Here is a 19746-nt window from a genome sequence, read left to right on the forward strand (position 1 = left end):
AGATGTAAAACCGCGGCTTCTGGCATCTCTGGGTACATCATGCAGGAGACAGGCATGTCGTATGCCACATGTCAACGTGCGGCCAAGAAAGGTCGTGTTTCCCCGCTCTTTCAGGAAAGGAGTGGTGATTGCTGGATTTCTTCCTCTGGGGTCATTTGACGAGTCGGGTGCACAGTAACAAGCCAGGGACCTTACAGGCGCTCCGGGAGAACATACTGTGTAGTCTGCACTGAGCCAGCGCCGGCTCTGTGGTGCGCGCCCCCGGAGTCGGGACCGCGCACCGGCCGCAGCTCGTGCACTTGTGATGGGTACGCGTAAGGATTCGGGAATGAGCGCAGACGGTTGATCACCGGCAGCGGAGCCATATACGAACGGGAAACCGAAATACACAGGGCACGTACAGCTCTCATCAGGAAGGTTACAGGCTGGGGGAGCACCCTGGCCATGAGGAGCGAGCGGGAGACGCCGCTGGCCGTGCTGAGGGGGAACCGGGAGAACCGGAGCAGTGACAGGCGAGATGTGGACCTGACCGGGACGGCGACCGCCGCCAAGCACCGGGAGGAACGGAAAGCGGCTTTGAGCAAGGTGAAGCTGTGAGGCATCATCCGTCCTCATCCTCCTGTGTTATGTACTACTACTGCCGTGTATTGTGCTGGGGACCAGGCTGTGATTGGCCGGTGACGTCACGTGACCGGTCCCCGTCTTCTGCCCCTTTGTATACTTGTGTCTGCAGCTATTAGTCCTCAGTATGGAGGGCACAGGCTGTACCCATGGGGGATGGTGCTACACTGCAGCTAATGCCGGCACATGTCACTGGCATATAACGGCCATTCAGCACTGCAACATCACATGGGCGTGTAACACTGGCGTATAATGGGCATGTAACAGGTATATGGTATATATATGGTATGTGTATATAATGGGCATGTAACAGGTATATGGTATATACACTGGTATATAATGGGCATGTAACAGGTATATGGTATATATATGGTATGTACACAGGTATATAATGGGCGTGTAACACTGGCGTATAATGGGCATGTAACAGGTATATGGTATATATATGGTATGTGTATATAATGGGCATGTAACAGGTATATGGTATATGTATATATGGTATGTACACAGGTATATAATGGGCATGTAACAGGTATATGGTATATATATATATGGTATGTACACAGGTATATAATGGGCATGTAACAGGTATATGGTATATACACTGGTATATAATGGGCATGTAACAGGTATATGGTATATATATGGTATGTACACAGGTATATAATGGGCGTGTAACACTGGCGTATAATGGGCATGTAACAGGTATATGGTATATATATGGTATGTGTATATAATGGGCATGTAACAGGTATATGGTATATGTATATATGGTATGTACACAGGTATATAATGGGCATGTAACAGGTATATGGTATATATATGGTATGTGTATATAATGGGCATGTAACAGGTATATGGTATATGTATATATGGTATGTACACAGGTATATAATGGGCATGTAACAGGTATATGGTATATGTATATATGGTATGTACACAGGTATATAATGGGCATGTAACAGGTATATGGTATATGTATGGTATGTACACTGGTATATAATGGGCATGTTTCACTGGTATATAATGGGCATGTAACACTGGCATATAATGGGCATGTAACAGGTGCATGGTATATATATGGTATGTACACAGGTATATAATGGGCATGTAACACTGGTATATAATAGACATGTAACACTGCAACATCACATGGGCATGTAACACTGGCATATAATGGGCATGTAACACTTCAACATCACATGGGCATGTAACACTGGCATATAATGGTCATGCAACACAGGTATTTGGTATATATATGGTATATACACTGGTATATAATGGGCATGTAACACAGGTATATACACAGGGATATAACGGCGATGTAACACTGCAACATAACATGGGCATGAAACACTGGTATATAATGTGCATGTATCACTGACATATAACGGGCATGTAACACTGGAATATAACTGGCATGTAACTGCATTATAACGGGCATGTAACATTGGCATATAACACTTGAACATAACATGGGTGCATAACATTGGAACATATTACTGGCATGTAACATGGGCATATAACATAGGCATGGAACACTGGTATATAACACTGGAGCACGGGTGTATAACTTGGGCATATATCACTGGCATGTAACACGAGTATAGTTAAAACGGCATAAAACACTGGCATGTAACATGGGCATGTAACTCGGGCATGTAACTCAGGCCTACTATATGGACATTTGACGTTGGGAGATTAACATATTATTTGAGCATGCTGAAGTCACTTGGTTAGCATCCGAGCATGCTAAGATAACACCTTATCCCAGCCCGTTTGCTCATAACCCTCAGATTTCCTCTGGTGTGTAACGTGTGTTGGACCTTGCCCTCTAGTAGTCTGGCACCACTAGTGTGACAGGCGGGGTGTGTGGCAGCACCATGGACAGCACCTGTAATGTTATAACAGCTCCTTCTCCCACCTCTTATATGGCCAAGTCAGACTGTCCCAGGCAAGAGATTCACAGTACAGCAGAGCTTTCTGTACTAGTATTGGTATTGGTGTATTTATTCTTAAAAGGAGGTAGTGAAAATGAAGCAGTACGACATTTATACTGTGCTTGTGGTTAGATTTAGCTTTAACTTCTTTTCCTACTAAAATCCATTGAATGGAGCATGCTCTAAATAAAAACCACACAGCAGGGGCTCCAGATCAGACAGCCGGCACTGCACTGCACGCACTGCCGTTGGTTCCCATGCCTTGTGATTTGTAATATCTGCATTGTGTGATCTCAGGATCTGTCATCATTGCCAGAAATCTGTTAAAATGGATGAATTCAGTCCGATTTGAGGCAGACCACCAGCAAACGCCCCTAAACGCTCCCCCAATTTCTGTTACTCCTTTGCTTTGGAGGGCACTAGAGAAGAAGCTGCTCTTGCAGACTGCTCAGTGTTCTTGTGGGCAGTTGTACATTCATGAAACAACCATTGTGTATATTATAAAAAGTAAAAGAAAGGACAGATAAGTTCAAGATTGTGGAGTACAGAAAGATATCAAATGTTAGGGATATATTGGATAAGTTTGCCTTTTTATTACAAATGAAGCCACAATAATTTCATAGTCTTACAGTAACACATGACATCCTAAAGCTTCCATGTAAAAAAAAAGTTTTGTGGAATCCATTTGCATAAAAAGCTCAGTTGCCGGTGGTTCAGGAGCCGCATGTGGCTCACATGCTCATTATATGTGGCCCGTGGCTGCCAGCTTGGTGCATTAGCTAACAGCTACGAAAAATAAAACATACCAATGAAGGATGTAATTCATTAAATCAACTAAAAAAGTCGTTTGCATGCTATGTAGTGCTAGAACTGAATACAGGAACACAAACCTATGAAATATCCATAAATCCATATTCAAATGGATAAGCCACAGACATTGCACACAAATATGTACAGTATATATTTATAAATACACTAATGACCACACAGACTTATTAAAAAATACATAAACATTAAAAATTGATGAAAAGATGTACGGTAAGCAGAAGGGCATAATGATAATGGAGAAGTTGTAAAGACAAAAACACAACTGTTGTATAATTGATATGAAAGTATGCATAAAGTCTATTCTTTACAATAGAGTGTAAGAAGAATAAACATATATATATATATATATATATCAGGGGTGCACAAACTTTGTAGTCTGAGGGACACATTGTCATTTGTATCTACTTCCAGGGGCTTGCAATAAAACCTAAGCCTCATCGTGTGGTACGATATGGCAATGGTACTCTAGTGGAGGTATAATGAGATTCTCAAATATATTCATGTGTAGCTGCTGCTGTTCAGGTCCTATTCTATATAAGTGGTACTCGTATCTCTCACATATCAGACACATACAGCACATACACCGCTCACATATCAGACACATACAGCACCCACACCACTCACATATCAGACACATACACCGCTCAAATATCAGATACATACAGCACACACACCTCTCACATATCAGATACATACAGCACACACTACTCAAATATCAGACACACATTGCTCAAATATCAGACACATACAGCACACAAACTGCTCACATATCAGATACAGAGAGCACCCATACCGCTCAAATATCAGACTCGTACAGCATCCAACTGCTCACATACAGCACACACCGTTCACATATCAGACACATACAGCACCCGCATTGCTCACATATCAGACACATACAGCACACACACCGCTCACATATCAGACACATACAGGACACTCTGCTCACATATCAGACACATGCAGCTGATATGTTATATATTTTAATCACTAGTTACTGAGAGGCTCCTATCACACAGTCATATCCTTGCACTGTGTGACTGGAGCTTCTGCAGGGAAGGAATGCTCTGCTTTTGTAATGGAGGAGCAATATTCCTCCTCTGCTTGTGGATCGCCCCCATAGGGCAGTGGGGTACTCGGTACCGGGTCCTTCGGTTATCAAGGGGGATGTCACTGTGGCTGACCTGGTCCATAGCCCTAGGGACGTCCGTGTAAAAGGGGGAAAGGTCTTTAATGGGATAATGTTTGTGATGCCACCTGCTTAGGGGTCCGCTGGGGTGATGTTATGACAGCTAGATGGTATAGCTTCCCACAGGTGAAGTATGTCCCCAGGGCTTCCTAGTGTGTAGCTGGTGGATGGTGGGAGGCGCAGTGAAGAACGAGGACACAAGGTTGCAGTCTCTTTACCTTTTTACTGAAGGCTCCAGCATCCACAGTCCAGAGCACCAGATCACAGGGCAGGCAGAGTCCGGCCGGTTTGCAGGCAAATCCAGAGTCCCCTTATCCAGGTGGAAACCAGTAGCCTTCCTCTAGCGCCTGGGTGTTGTAGTACCTTACTGCTGAGCTTCTCATAAGGTCCTCACAACTGTGGTAGATGTTCTAGATGTTGTGTCTCTCTCTGTCCCCCGGATAGGATAGGACAAACCCGTATGACTGGTGGCTTGAGGCTGTTTGTAGGGACTCTAGCACGCCCCGGCCTCTGTGAGGTGCCACCGTGCCTCCTGGGTGTAGGTGCGGACAGGTAACCTGCAAGTAGCTGTCCTGCCAGTCTCTGAAGTAAAGCGTAGAGATCCTTACTCCCTCGGTATTCTGACTACCGGATTTCTGAGCTTCAGAAGGAGGCAGCCTGCTCCTGGCTGATCTCCCTCTGATATCCTCTCCTTTGCTCTGCTCTCCTTCACGCTTGCTGCAATATGTTCTGCTTTCTATCCGTCTGTTTCCTAGGAGCTGCGGAAATTCAGGCCACAGGGCTCCTCTGCCTCCTTTCCCTCTGTCTTCCTGACAGGAACTGAACTCTGAACTCCCTTTCCCTCCAGATCGGGATGTTTTATAGGGGAGTTCACCTTAAACAGGCTTAGAGCTCCCCCTTCTGGTCTGGAGTGTGAACATGTTGCATGGTTTGTGATACCTGGTAAAGAGATCTCCTTTATTGCCTTCAAACGTAACATCACTCCCCCCTAGAGGAGAATGACATTACTGCAACGACCAGGACCCTGGGGCGCTGCACTCACCCCCCGCCCCCGTTTAATCCAGTTCTCTGGGACTGGGAGAAGAAAACAGCACTACATTAGATGGGAGGTGAGGACACTTGAACGTTGCATTACAAGAAACATATTTACATTGCCAGCCTACTTCTAAGAATTGACCATACCAATAACAGATGTACTTAACTATCTATGAACTGTAGTTACCCATACAGGTATACTATCTATTAAGTGCAAAGGTAAACATTTTTATTTTTATTCAAGTGAAAAACAACTATTCTTTTCTAAATACAAAATTTGTAACTAGCCCACACGGGTCCACTTTATTTAAATGCAGAACAGTCTATCAACCCTCACGGGCTCACTGCATTTTCTTCAGTCTATTCAAAGTACATTATCTCAGACTATCTAACTTTTAACTCTATAATATTAACTACATTCTATTGACTATGTAAAACACAATGCTATCTAACTATTCAATACTTTCAAACATTATCACTTTTAAGTAAAGTGCAACAAATAAACATTCCCTTTAAGGGCAAACCCAAGTCTTTTCTGAGGTAGTGCAACATATGAATCTCATCATCAATATTCAAGTCAGTTTAGCAATAAAGGTGACGTGATGCGAGGGACCCATGACGAACCCCCATCATTGGTCTTGGGTGCGCTACAAGGCGTGTACCTGACCCGGAATTCTGCCACACCAACGGGTTTTTCTTCAGGTCTGAAAAGCAAAGCAAATTTTTACAAGAAGATTAACAGCAGTTTCTGTTAGAGGCAGTCTGTGTAAAAGCCTCCTTTGTAAAACCAGTAGGAAGCACCCTTAAGAAGGTGCCAACTATTTACAATGGACAATTTCTGATCATGTGCAGTTCATGATTCACAGTTCTTTTCAATTAACTTGTGCAAAGCTGTGGATCCCTTTAACACGGGACCCCTTTAAGAGTTAACCCTAGACGGGTTCAGTACTTGAAAGTAGCAAAGGATGAACGGTTAACTATTTACATTCAGTTCAAATTTCTTTTAGGCAGACGGCTTCCAAGGCTTCACTTGGCATTGAATCCTTCCTGGCCTGGGAAGGGTTGGATCTAGGGTTACACCTGGGGCCAGGTAAACACCGTTAGTCTGTCTTTCATGAATTGTGAGATCATGGGCCGCAATGGAAGTCTGCGTAGCTTTGGTGTAGACATTTGCTACAACGGGCTGCAGCTGCTGTCTCAGTGGCGAGCTCGTTTTCTTGGGCCCTAGGTGACGCCATAAGGGCTGCACATCTCTGGACATCCCGAGCCCACCAGCTGTTTCCTTTTCGGTGCCGGGTGTAGGTTACAGCATCCCCTGGGTACAAGTCTGGATCTGGGTATTCCCCTCTAAGGCATGGTTCCACTTCATCCCGGGTGACATGGACCCTCACTGGCAATCCAATCTCCTGGATGAAACCCTTCCCCTTCTGGAAATGGAAAAACACCACGACACCCCATTTTACTGAAAGGCTGTCCTGCACGTCACCCTGGGCCTCTTGTTCCGCTTCCTCCCTCCACTGGGATATTAAGTGTTGTTGGTACTCTCCCCAGGGGAGGACTCTAAGGTCGTGCCCCTGTGGTCCGGAGCCTGGACGAGGGGCTGTCGGGGTTCCCATGGTCATAGCGGGGGAAGGAGCGGTAATGGGGGGCAAGCAGGTCCCCGGGATGTGGCCATGTCTAGTACCTACGCATGATGCAACTCCACCGGCGCCGTTCCACTCCTCTGAGGAAGGCGCTAGGATCAGCGGCGGAGGGACTGCGACTCCTCCATTGACAGCTCTGAGAGGTCCACACTCTCCAGCGGCGACATGGGGGCAAATAATTACATACTGCTGCAGAATTTTTGCTTTCTTGGCCTTTTTTCAGAGAATATGAATGATAACACCAAAACTTTTTCTCCACTCACAGTTAGTGGTTGGGTGAAGCCATTTATTGTCAAACTCCTGGGTTTTCTCTTTTGAAATCATAATGACAACCCAAAACATCCAAATGACCATGATCAAAAGTTTACATACCCTGGTGATTTTGGCCTGATAACATGCACAGAAGTTGACACAAATGAGTTTAACTGCCTACCAAAGGTAACATCCTCACCTGTGACCTGTTTGCTTTCAAGGGAGTCCCAAAAATGGCCTATAAACTAAGGCCCCTGGCATCAGGGGCTTATCTACAGCATTCTGTAATGCTGTAGATAAGCCACCGATATAACCTGAAAGATAAGAAATGCAGGTTATATTATACTCACCCAGGGGCGGTCCCGCTGTGGTCCGGTCCGATGGGCATCGCGGTCCAGGTCCGGCGCCTCCCATCTTCATACGATGTCGTCCTCTTCTTTTTTTCCTGCGCAGGCGTACTTTGTCTGCCCTGTTGAGGGCAGAGCAAAGTACTGCAGCGCAGGCACTGGGAAAGGTCAGAGAGGCCCAATGCCTGGGCACTGCAGTACTTTGCTCTGCCCTCAACAGGGCAGACAAAGTACGCCTGCACAGGAGCCGCAGCATGAAGACAAGAGGATGTCATCGTTTGAAGATGGGAGGCGCTGGACCCGGACCGCGATGCCCATCGGACCCGGACCGCAGCGGGACTGCCCCTGGGTGAGTATAATATAACCTCTTTTTCTCATCTTTCAGGATACATCGGGGGCTGTAGATAAGCCCCTGATGCTGGTGGCCTTAGTTTATAGGCCATTTTTGGTGTGACAGATTCCCTTTAACCAGTGTGTTTGTGCATAAAAGCTGAGTGAGTTTCTTTGGTCCAGACAGACTCTTGCATCTTTTGTCCAGCTACTGACGTTTCTGGATTGTGAGTCTTGGGGAAAGCAAAAGGCTTTGGATCTAAGGTAGAAGGTAGTTGAACTGTATAAAACAGGAAATGGAGGAAATAAGATATCCAAGGAATTGATAATGCCAGTCAGCAGCGTTCAAACTGTGATTAACAAATGGAAAATCAAGGGCTCTGTATAAGCAAAACCACAGTCAGGTAGACCAACAAAAATGTCGTCCACAACTGCCAGGAAAATTGTTCGGGGTGCAAAGAAAAACCCGCAAATAACATTAGCTGAAATACAGGACTCTCTGAAAACTAGCAGTGTGGCTGTTTCAAGATGCGCAATAAGGAAGCACTTGAAGAAAAATGGGCTGCATGGTCGAGTCGCCAGAAGAAAGCCATTACTGCGCAAATGCCACAAAATATCTTGCCTACAATACTCAAAACTGCACAGAGACAAGTCTCAAAACTTCTGGAACAAGGTAATTTGGAGTGATGAGACCAAAGTTGAACTTTTTGGCCACAACCATAAATGTTACATTTGGAGAGAGGTCAACAAGGCCTATGATGAAAGGAACACCATTCCTACTGTAAAGCACAGAGGTGGATCACTGATGTTTTGGGGATGTGTGAGCTACAAGGGCACAGGAAACTTGGTCAAAGTTGAAGGAAAGATGATTGCAGCCTGTTATCAGCAAACACTGGAGGCAAATTTGCAATCAACAGCCCGTGAGCTGCGCATGGGACGTACTTGGATGTTCCAACATGATAATGATCCAAAATACAAGGCCAGTCGACCTGTAATTGGCTACAGCAGAACAAAGTGAAGGTTCTGGAGTGGCCATCTCAGTCTCCTGACCTCAATATCATTGAGCTACTCTGGGGAGATCTCAAGCTCGCAGTTCATGTTAGACAGCCCAGTAATTTACAGGAACCGGAGGCTTTTTGCCAAGAAGAGTGGGCAGCTTTACCATCTGAGAAAATAAAGAACCTCATCCACAACTACCCCAAAAAACTTCAAGCTGTCATTGATGTTATAGGGGGCAATACACGGTATTAAGAAATGGGGTATGTGAACTTTTGATCAGGGTCATTTGGATGTTTTGGGTTGTCATTATGATTTAAAAAGAGAAAACACAGTAGTTTGAGAATAAATGGCTTCACCCAACCACTAACCATGAGGGGAGAAAACATTTTGGTCTTATCATTCATATTCTCTGAAAAAAAGGCCAAGAAAGCAAAAATTCTGCCGTGGTATGTACATTTTTGAGCACAACTTTATGTGTCCGACTTGGAAGAGAAGGCAAGTAAGCATTACACCACGACTGAGGGCCTATTTATACTGGTGGCCATGGCTGTTAAATGACCGCCATTTATTGGCCTTTTTTAAAATGATTGTTGTGTGTGCATAGATTATTATATTATTGGCAGCACATCACCTGATTACACAGGACGATGTGCTGCGGAGAGCAGTGATTTTTAAGTAAGCTTAAGCAGTTATCCAGTCTCAGAAGAAAACTGCAGATTGTCAGATCATAACAGTGTGTAATACGAACGCTATCACGATTGTCCAGTAGTCACATGGCGGCATGTGTGAGATTTGCATACTTGGGGTCACATACTGACTAATCTCATCCCACTTCTCTCTATTTTCTTCTACTGGATGAGACCACCCATATGCATTGAGAATACAGGGGATTGGTAGCAACGTACATATCATAAATTGTTATGATTCGGCAGACTTTACTTCTGAGACTGAACAACCCCTTTAAAAATAACTTTACCTGACAAATGAGTTTTTTGGGTAACCTGTTTGTACTGTCCGATAAGAAGCAAGCGGCCCTAGGAACACTCACTCCTGATGGGCTGTCTGCCAGCTTAGTACATTAGCTCCAGGTTTCCAAATGATGATGACTTTATGAGTAGCCCTGTCCAGAAAGGCAGATCTGGATGAGCATGTACTGGCCTTGATATAGGATGATGCTACCATTCAGAGGAGGTGCTGGAAGCGATAGTGTGGTGGGAGTGCTTGATGGGAGAATGACAGACGTAAGGTGGGAGCCCCCTGGATGTAAGTATACTGCCTCTGTGTGACTTCTATGACAAAGCTTTGGTTGTCATTATATCGGTAATGGGAGCTCTGGATCAGCACATAATGTGGCTCTCATGGTAAGAAAGGCGGGGGACCACTGCACTAGAGGGAACATAGCTGCTGACTGTCAACCTGCTCAATAGTCACATAGGCATGCAATAATGTCGCTGGCTCCCTCTGCTGGTGTGTGCAGGTAGGATGTTTTAAACCAATGTCTATGCAGCAGGATTAGGTTAAAAAGAAACAATTGGGTTCCTTTAACTCACAAATCTAAAAAGTAGAAAATGTTGCATCTCCACAATTTTTACAATTTTAATGACATAAGTTAGACTTGCAACATGCAGGAAAGAAAGTTTGCAAATCAACCTGTACTGTATAATGGACCACGCATTAGCTTCAACACTGTATAGTGGTCCCCGCAATAGCTATCACGCTGAATACTGGCCCCCACATTAGCTCTCATACTGTATAATGGCCCCCGCAATAGCTATCATGCTGAATACTGGCCCCCACATTAGCTCTCATACTGTATAATGGCCCCCGCAATAGCTATCATGCTGAATACTGGCCCCCACATTAGCTCTCATACTGTATAATGGCCCCCGCAATAGCTATCACGCTGAATACTGGCCCCACATTAGCTCTCATACTGTATAATGGCCCCCGCAATAGCTATCATGCTGTTTACTGGCACCCGCATTAGCGCTCATACTGTATAATGACCCGGGCATTTGCTCTCATGCTTTATGATGACCTCCGCATTAGCTCTAACACTGTATAATGGCCCCCGCTGTAGCTCCCAAGCCTTTGATTCTGGTTTCTGTCTGGCTTTGACTGTGGGCTACAACTTGCACAGCCCTGATACATATATGACAAAGAGCTTAACAGAAAAAAATAGAAACAGCCAGTGGGTGTGTATAGGGGCCACTGTGTGGGTATAACTCCCTGAATGTATGCAGGTAACCCTAAAAGAAATACTCTTGTCTGGACAAGACCCCTAATAGGGGATGGAAAGAAAGAGGGAATTAGAAGAGGGGGAGGTGAAATATTACTCATGTATAGATGAAAGTTCTCCCCCTGGAACGTCTTCTCTTTTTTTCTCTTTTCTGCCTTTGGGGGGTCTTCTTGCCCAGACTGAGTATACGTTCAGGCACCTACACCTATATGTGAACATCTATATGCACCTATTTGCTGTTTGTATTTTTTTTCTATTTGGCACTTTATCATATACTGTATATTCATCCTCAACTTTGTTGGGATTTATTTTTTTTATGGTGTGTGTGTAGCAAACAGTGTATAATATACGGGTGCCAAACCTTCCAGGCATATACCGATCTTCAATATAATATCAAAAAAATAAAGGCAGCACACCATTGAGATAAAATGAAAAAATAGCATTACGGTTCCCCTGGAAAAAAGATTCTCAGTAGAACCAAAATGTCGCTGAGCCCCAATGGGCTATTTAAACACTATTTTTTAATTTTGTCAATGATGTGCTGACTTCATTTTTTTTCTACTATATAGTTTTACATTTATATACACAGTAAAAGAGGCATATTCTCATCTGTGCTGTCCTGCAACCGGGGTCATGTCTGTCAGTGCAGTGCATGATACTGACTACTTATGTCAGTCCCTCTATCTGAGGCACCATTTATGGCAGCTGCTTTGAAGTCTTTTACAGCTCCGTGATGCTTGGGCGATTTGCACTGACAGACTCCGATCTGTTCAAGTAACCAGCGTGAATCTGACGATGCCTCAGGTCAGATTGCAAGACTGCAAATACAAGAAAATAAATCATCCAGGACTTGTCAGGAGGTGATCAGACACCTTTGGCCCCGGGTGCAGGGAGATCATGTCTCCCTGCTCTACAGTGGAGCTCAACTACATCGGCTCCCTGTGCACGCCGATATAGTTAACATTGGCAGTAGCTGCACGGTGGCGCAGTGGATAGCACAGCAGCCTTGCAGCGCTGGAGTCCTGGGTTCAAGCCCCACTAAGGACAACATCTGCAAAGAGTTTGTATGTTCTCTCCGTGTTTGCGTGGGTTTCCTCCGGGTACTCCGGTTTCCTCCCACATTACAAAGACATACTGATAGGGAATTTAGATTGTGAGCCCCAACGGGGACAGTGACGATAATGTGTGTGCAACCTGTAAAGCGCTGCGGAATATGTTAGCGCTATATAAAAATAAAGATTATTATTATTATTATTATAATATGTTCATGTGGTACATTGCTCCGAAAAGTTTTTTCATCATGTTGAAAAGAGTTATCCAATTGCCAGCTATGGATAACATTTCTGACCTTTGCCCACATTAGTTTTCTTACACATTTCCAGTTTACTGTTCCATGTCTCTTGTAGGTGGTTATACGTCGTCTTCCACCAAGCATTAGTAAAGAGCAACTCGAGGAACAACTGCATCCTTTACCAGCATACGATTATTTCGAATTCTGCACAGCAGATCCCAGGTACAGTTGTGTGGCAATGATAAGCGCTGCATATGTCAATTAGATGCTTCATTTACATTGTGATCTTTTGTTTATTTCTTATTTTATATTGGGTGTTCTCATTTGCTGAATGGCGTAACTAGTCTGTTGTTTAGGCAGAAACTGCAAAAATAAATCTCACATATTTTACTTCAAATTACAGACACATTTCATTCCAATAACTGTTAAAATGCTTGAAATATATGGGGGTTCACCTGTAATTTCTTCATAGATAGAAACTACATTGGTGACCTGCAGTGATTTGTTATACATGTTTTGCCAAAACCTCACCCTACTGCTGCTCGTTTTGTACCCACTGTACATGTTCGACAGTGGCTCTCATGTAGCAAAGGAGTGCTCAACAGAGCGAGTTCTCCTGTGTATAAGAGACTCAGGTGAGATGGCTGCTGCCTGAACTATTAGACAGCTATTTAAATTGCATGGGGGCTTTACTGAAACACTTGTTTGTCTGACATATATATATCCTTTTTCAGACGGCTTTATTTTCAGTCTTTGTATTGTCAGTGTGTGCAACAGACCGCACACTGACCCTATAGTGATCTAATGTCATGTCTAATAAATTAAAGATTACTACTAGTGTTGAGCGATACCGTCCGATACTTGAAAGTATCGGTATCGGAAAGTATCGGCCGATACCGTCACAGTATCGGAATCCAATCCGATACCGATACCCGATACCAATACAAGTCAATGGGACTCATGTATCGGAAGGTATCCTGATGGTTCCCAGGGTCTGAAGGAGAGGAAACTCTCCTTCAGGCCCTGGGAACCATATTAATGTGTAAAATAAAGAATTAAAATAAAAAATATCGCTATACTCACCTGTCCGACGCAGCCGGGACCTCAGCGAGGGAACCGGCAGCGTTGTTTGTTTAAAAATCGCGCTATTACTTGGTTACGTGAATTCCCGGCTTGTGATTGGTCAGGTCGGCCATGTTGCCGGGACGCGGACCAATCACAGCAAGCCGTGACGAAATTACGTCACGGCTTGCTGTGATTGGTCCGCGTCCCGGCAATATGGCCGCCCTGACCAATCACAAGCCGGGACGTCACGGGAGGCTGGACACGCGCTCATTTTAAAATGGGCGCGTGTCCAGCCTCCCGTGACGTCACGGCTTGTGATTGGTTGCGCCGCGATCAACCAATCACAAGCCGGGAGGCTGGACGCGCTCATTTTGAAATGGGCGCGTGTCCAGCCTCCCGTGACGTCACGGCTTGTGATTGGTTGCGCCGCGATCAACCAATCACAAGCCGGGAGGCTGGACGCGCTCATTTTGAAATGGGCGCGTGTCCAGCCTCCCGGCTTGTGATTGGTTGACCGCGACGCAACCAATCACAAGCCGTGACGTCACGGGAGGCTGGACACGCGCCCTTTTTAAAATGAGCGCGTTTCCAGCCTCCCGTGACGTCACGGCTTGTGATTGGTTAATGGCGGCCATGTTGCCGGGACGCGGACCAATCACAGCAAGCCGTGACGTATTTTCGTCACGGCTTGCTGTGATTGGTCCGCGGCCCGGCAACATGGCCGCCCTGACCAATCACAAGCCGGGACTTCGCGTAACCATGTAAAAGCGGGAATTTTAAACAAACAACGCTGCCGGTTCCTGCGCTGAGGTCCCGGCTGCGTCGGACAGGTGAGTATAGCGATATTTTTTATTTTAATTCTCTATTTTACACATTTTAACATTAATGTTGTTCCGATACCCGATACCCGATACCACAAGAGTATCGGAATCCCGGTATCGGAATTCCGATACAGCAAGTATCGGCCGATACCCGATACTTGCAGCATCGGAATGCTCAACACTAATTACTACATCTACATTAAGACAGTATCAGAACCATCATCAGGACATGAATACAGCACCAGAGCCAACACCAGTCCATCAATACATCACCAGAACCTCCATCAGTACTTAAGTACAGCACCTGAACCACTATCAGTACATGATTTTAGCTCCAAAACTGCTGTCAACACACACGTGGTCAAAATTGTTGGTACCCCTCGTTTAATGACAGAAAAACCCACAATGGTCACATAAATAACTTGAATCTGACAAAAGTAATAATAAATAAAAGATCTATGAAAATGAACAAATGAAAGTCAGACATTGCTTTTCAACCATGCTTCCGCAGAATAAAAAAAAATAGAACTCATGAAATAGGCCTGGACAGAAATGATGGTACCCCTAAAATTAATGTGACAAAGGGGACATGTTAAATCAAGGTGTGTCCACTAACTAGCAACACAGGTGTCTACAATCTTGGAATCAGTGAGTGGGCCTGTATATAGGGCTACAGATACTCACTGTGCTGTTTGGTAACATGGTATGTATCACACTCAACATAGACCAGAGGAAGCGAAGGAAAGATTTGTCTCAGGAGATTAGAAAGAAAATTATAGACAAACATGTTAAAGGTAAAAGTTATAAGACCATCTCCAAGCAGCTTGATGTTCCTGTGACTACAGTTGCACATATTATTCAGAAATTTAAGATCCATGGGACTGTAGCCAACCTCCCTGGACATGGCCGCAGGAGGAAAGTCGATGACAAATCAAAGAGACAGATAATACGAATGGTAACGAAAGAGCCAAGAAAAACTTCTAAACAGATTAAAGGTGAACTTCAAGCTCAAAGAACATCAGTGTCAGATCGCACCATCTGTCGTTGTATGAGCCAAAGTGGACTTCATGGGAAGCGACCAAGGAGGACACCATTGTTGAAAAAAAATCATAAAAAAGCCAGACTGGAATTTGCCAAACTACATGTTGACAAGCCACAAAGCTTCTGGGAGAATGGACAGATCAGACAGAAATGGAACTTTTTGGCAAGGCACATCAGCTCTATGTTCACAGGCGGAAAATGAAGCATATCAAGAAAATAACACTGTCCCTACTGTGAAACATGGAGGAGGCTGTGTTATATTCTGGGACTGCTTTGCAGCATCTGGCACAGGGAGTCTAGAATCTGTGCAGGGTACAATGAAATCTCAAAAATATCAAGGGATTCTAGAGAGAAATGTGCTGCCCATTTTCAGAAAGATTGGTCTCAGTCGCAGGTCATGGGTCTTGCAACAGGATAATGACCCAAAACACACAGCTAAAAACACCCAAGAATGGCTAAGAGGAAAACATTGGACTATTCTGAAGTGACCTTCTATGAGCCCTGACCTAAGTCCTATTGAGCATCTTTGAAAAGAGCTGAAACATGCTGGAAAGCTGGAAAAGGCAACCTTCAAACACAAGACAACTGGAGCAGTTTGCTCTTGAGGACTGGGCCAAAATACCTGTCGAGAGGAGCAGGAGTCTCATTGACAGTTACAGGAATCGTGTGATTGCAGTGATTGCCTCAAAAGGTTGTCAAACAAAATATTAAGTTAAGAGTACCATCATTTCTGTCTAGGCCTATTTCATGAGTTTTATTTTTTGGTTAATTTTGTGGAAGCATGTTGAAAAGCAATTTCTGACTTTCATTTGTTCATTTTCATAGATTTTTTTTATTTATTATTACTTTTGTCTGATTCAAGTTATTTCTGTGACCATTGTGGGTTTTTCATTAAACGAGGGTACCAACAATTTTGACCACGTGTGTACATGACTACATCACTAGACCCACTATCATAGAAATATAGAACCAAGACTGCCAACGTTGCAAAAAAACAGCACCAAAACCACGATCAGTGCATGAATACATCACCAGATTCGTCCTCAGTACCTCACCAGAACGTGCATCAGTACATCAAAGCAGGACGGACAAAAGTTGTTAGGAGTTGTTATTGTTACCAGCAGCCATTATCAGACTGCAGACCCTACAGGAGCCACAGTACTGATTAGATGCAGACAGTAGCACTATTAACGCCTTTCTGACATCGGACGTACTATCCCGTCGAGGTGGGGTGGGCCCGTATGACCACCGACAGGATAGTACATCCAGCGCGATCGGCCGCGTTCACCGGGGGAGTGCGGTCGATTGCGGCCGGGTGTCAGCTGACTATCGCAGCTGACATTCGGCACTATGTGCCAGGAGCGGTCACGGACCGCCACCGGCACATTAACCCCCGGCACACTGCGATCAAACATGATAGGGAGGGGGCTCCCTGCGGGCTTCCCTGAGACCCCTGGAGCAACGCGATGTAATCGCGTTGCTCCGAGGGTCTCTTACCTCCTCCTCCCTGCAGCAAGCCCGGATCCAAGATGGCCGCGGCATCCGGGTCCTGCAGGGAGGTGGCTTCACTGCGCCTGCTCAGAGCAGGCGCTGGGAAGCCTCCAGGAGCTGTGCACGTCAGATCGCCGATCTGACACAGTGCACAGCAAAGTGTCAGATCGGCGATCTTACACTATAACATCATGCCCCCCCTGGGGCACTGTTATAGTGTAAAAAAAAAAAAATTCACATGTGTTAAAAAAAAAAAATCCCCAAAAAAATGCAAAAAAAAATAAATATGTATATATATATATATATATATATGTATATATATATATATATATATATATATATATTGTTCCTATAAATACATTTCATTATCTAAATTAAAAAAAAACAATAAAAGTACACATATTTAGTATCGCCGCGTCCGTAGCGACCCGACCTATAAAACTATCCCACTAGTTAACCCCTTCAGTGAACACTGTAAAAAAAAAAAAAAAAAACACGAGGCAAAAAACAACGCTTTATTATCATACCGCCAATTAAAAAGTGGAATAACACGCGATCAAAAAGACAGATATAAATAACCATGGTACCGCTGAAAACTTCATCTTGTCCCGCAAAAAACGAGCCGCCATACAGCATCATCAAAGAAAAATAAAAAAGTTATAGTCCTCAGAATAAAGCGATGCAAAAATAATTATTTTTTCTATAAAATAGTTTTTATCGTATAAAAGCACCAAGACATAAAAAAATGATATAAATGAGGTATCGCTGTAATCGTACTGACCCGAAGAATAAAACTGCTTTATCCATTTTACCAAACGCGGAACAGTATAAACGCCTCCCCCAAAAGAAATTCATGAATAGCTGGTTTTTGGTCATTCTTCCTCACAAAAATCAGAATAAAAAGCGATCAAAAAATGTCACGTGCCCGAAAATGTTACAAATAAAAACGTCAACTCGTCCCGCAAAAAACAAGACCTCACATGACTCTGTGAACCAAAATATGGAAAAATTATAGCTCTCAAAATGTGGTAATGCAAAAAATATTTTTTGCAATAAAAAGCGTCTTTCAGTGTGTGACGGCTGCCAATCATAAAAATCAGCTAAAAAACCTGCTATAAAAGTAAATCAAACCCCCCTTCATCACCCCCTTAGTTAGCTAAAAATTAAAAAAATTTATTTATTTCCATTTTCCCATTAGGGTTAGGGCTAGGGCTAGGGTTAGGGCTAGGGTTAGGGTTAGGGGTAGGGTTAGGGCTAGGGTTAAGGCTACAGTTAGGGTTGGGGCTAAAGTTAGGGTTAGGGTTGGGGCTAAAGTTAGGGTTAGGGTTTGGATTACATTTACGGTTGGGATTAGGGTTGGGATTAGAGTTAGAGGTGTGTCAGGGTTAGGCTGGTTTCACATTTGCGTTTGTTGCCGCAGCGTTTGTACCGCATATAAACGCATGCGTCGTGTATTCTTATATTTAACATTAAAAACGCATGCTTTTTTTTTGTTCGCGTTTTGCCACGTTTGACGACGCATGCGTCGTCTCGTCGTTTGCGGCTTGGCGCGGAAATGCAACATGTAGTAAATTCTAGAGGCGTCCATTTGCCGCCAGGAAACGCATGCGGTCGATTGCGCAAGGGTTGCGACAAAAAAACGCATTGCTGTCTATGTAAACGCATGCGTTTTTAAGCACATGCGTTTGGTTGCGTTTTTGAACGCATGCGTTTCAATTGAGAAAAACATGTCTAGACACTGATAAGCCACCCCCCACCATCAAGGTGATAAAAGGGAGGGTGTGGACAGTTGCAGGTCACTTCTCACCAGACTCTGAAGCAGACGGGACACAGACAGGCTAAATCTTGGAGGAAAACAAGACCCTGAACAATGTGAGTATAACCTAGCCAATGCCTTCATTTTCTATTTTCTGTCTCTACATGTCCTAATTTCTGCCATTTCTTTCTTTCTACATGCATCAGAATGTCTTCTTCGGATTCTTCACCTGGTGAGTAGTTTCGGCCAGGACAGTCGGAAGTGGAGCATGTCAGTGAGGTGAGTACTTGCCTCGTCAGATTGGTAAGTATTCACTGTCACATCGACACGTGACAATTTTTTTTTTCTTTTTTTTAGAGCTCTTCTACTGCGGCAGAGACAGGGCAGGAGCAGCGGAGTCAAGGTCCGGTGGCAAGACGGCAGCGGGTACGTATACAAGGCTGACTGTTTACTATATCCTCAGTGTAATATTCTTGAATCTTCCTTTCTTTCCACTCGTATTTCTTTACTTTTTTCTTCTGGAATCCTTTTGTATGTTGACTTTCCTATTCATGCCATTTCTCAGCATCTTTTTTCTTTCTTTTCCTTATGTTAATTGAGCAAACTTTAATTACTTTCTTTAATTTTTAGGTTTCACAACGGGAGGATGACCTAATCGAGAATGACCTCCTTATCACCCTGGTCCAGGAGCGAGTCCCGTTGTGGGACACCCGGGATCCACTGCACATGGCCCAAGCGATGTGGGATGGCTGGGACAACGCCTCGAAACGGGTCCGAGCTGCATTTGGTAAGTATTGCACTGCAGTGTGAAGCAGCAGAGACCTTGGCCGTGCTCACTCGACTGTGTGTGGTGAAAGA

At 44.3% G+C, this 19746-nt stretch overlaps 1 protein-coding gene across 2 annotated transcripts in view; it reads left to right on the forward strand.

The window, feature by feature from the left end:
• Positions 1 to 205: 205 nt before the first annotated feature.
• The window catches only part of UPF3A (UPF3A regulator of nonsense mediated mRNA decay), a 61609-nt gene continuing 42068 nt past the window's right edge, over positions 206 to 19746 (forward strand). The window contains exons 1-2 of one of the 2 annotated variants that reach the window (XM_077296567.1): positions 206 to 585; positions 12830 to 12936. In XM_077296567.1, the coding sequence (XP_077152682.1) occupies positions 445 to 585; positions 12830 to 12936 (248 nt within the window). In that variant the 5' untranslated portion in view covers positions 206 to 444. The remainder of the gene's footprint in view (positions 586 to 12829; positions 12937 to 19746) is intronic. The other variant, XM_077296566.1, reaches the window with a different exon arrangement.

This window comes from Ranitomeya variabilis, chromosome 3 (assembly GCF_051348905.1).
Source record: "Ranitomeya variabilis isolate aRanVar5 chromosome 3, aRanVar5.hap1, whole genome shotgun sequence".
NCBI lineage: Eukaryota > Metazoa > Chordata > Amphibia > Anura > Dendrobatidae > Ranitomeya > Ranitomeya variabilis.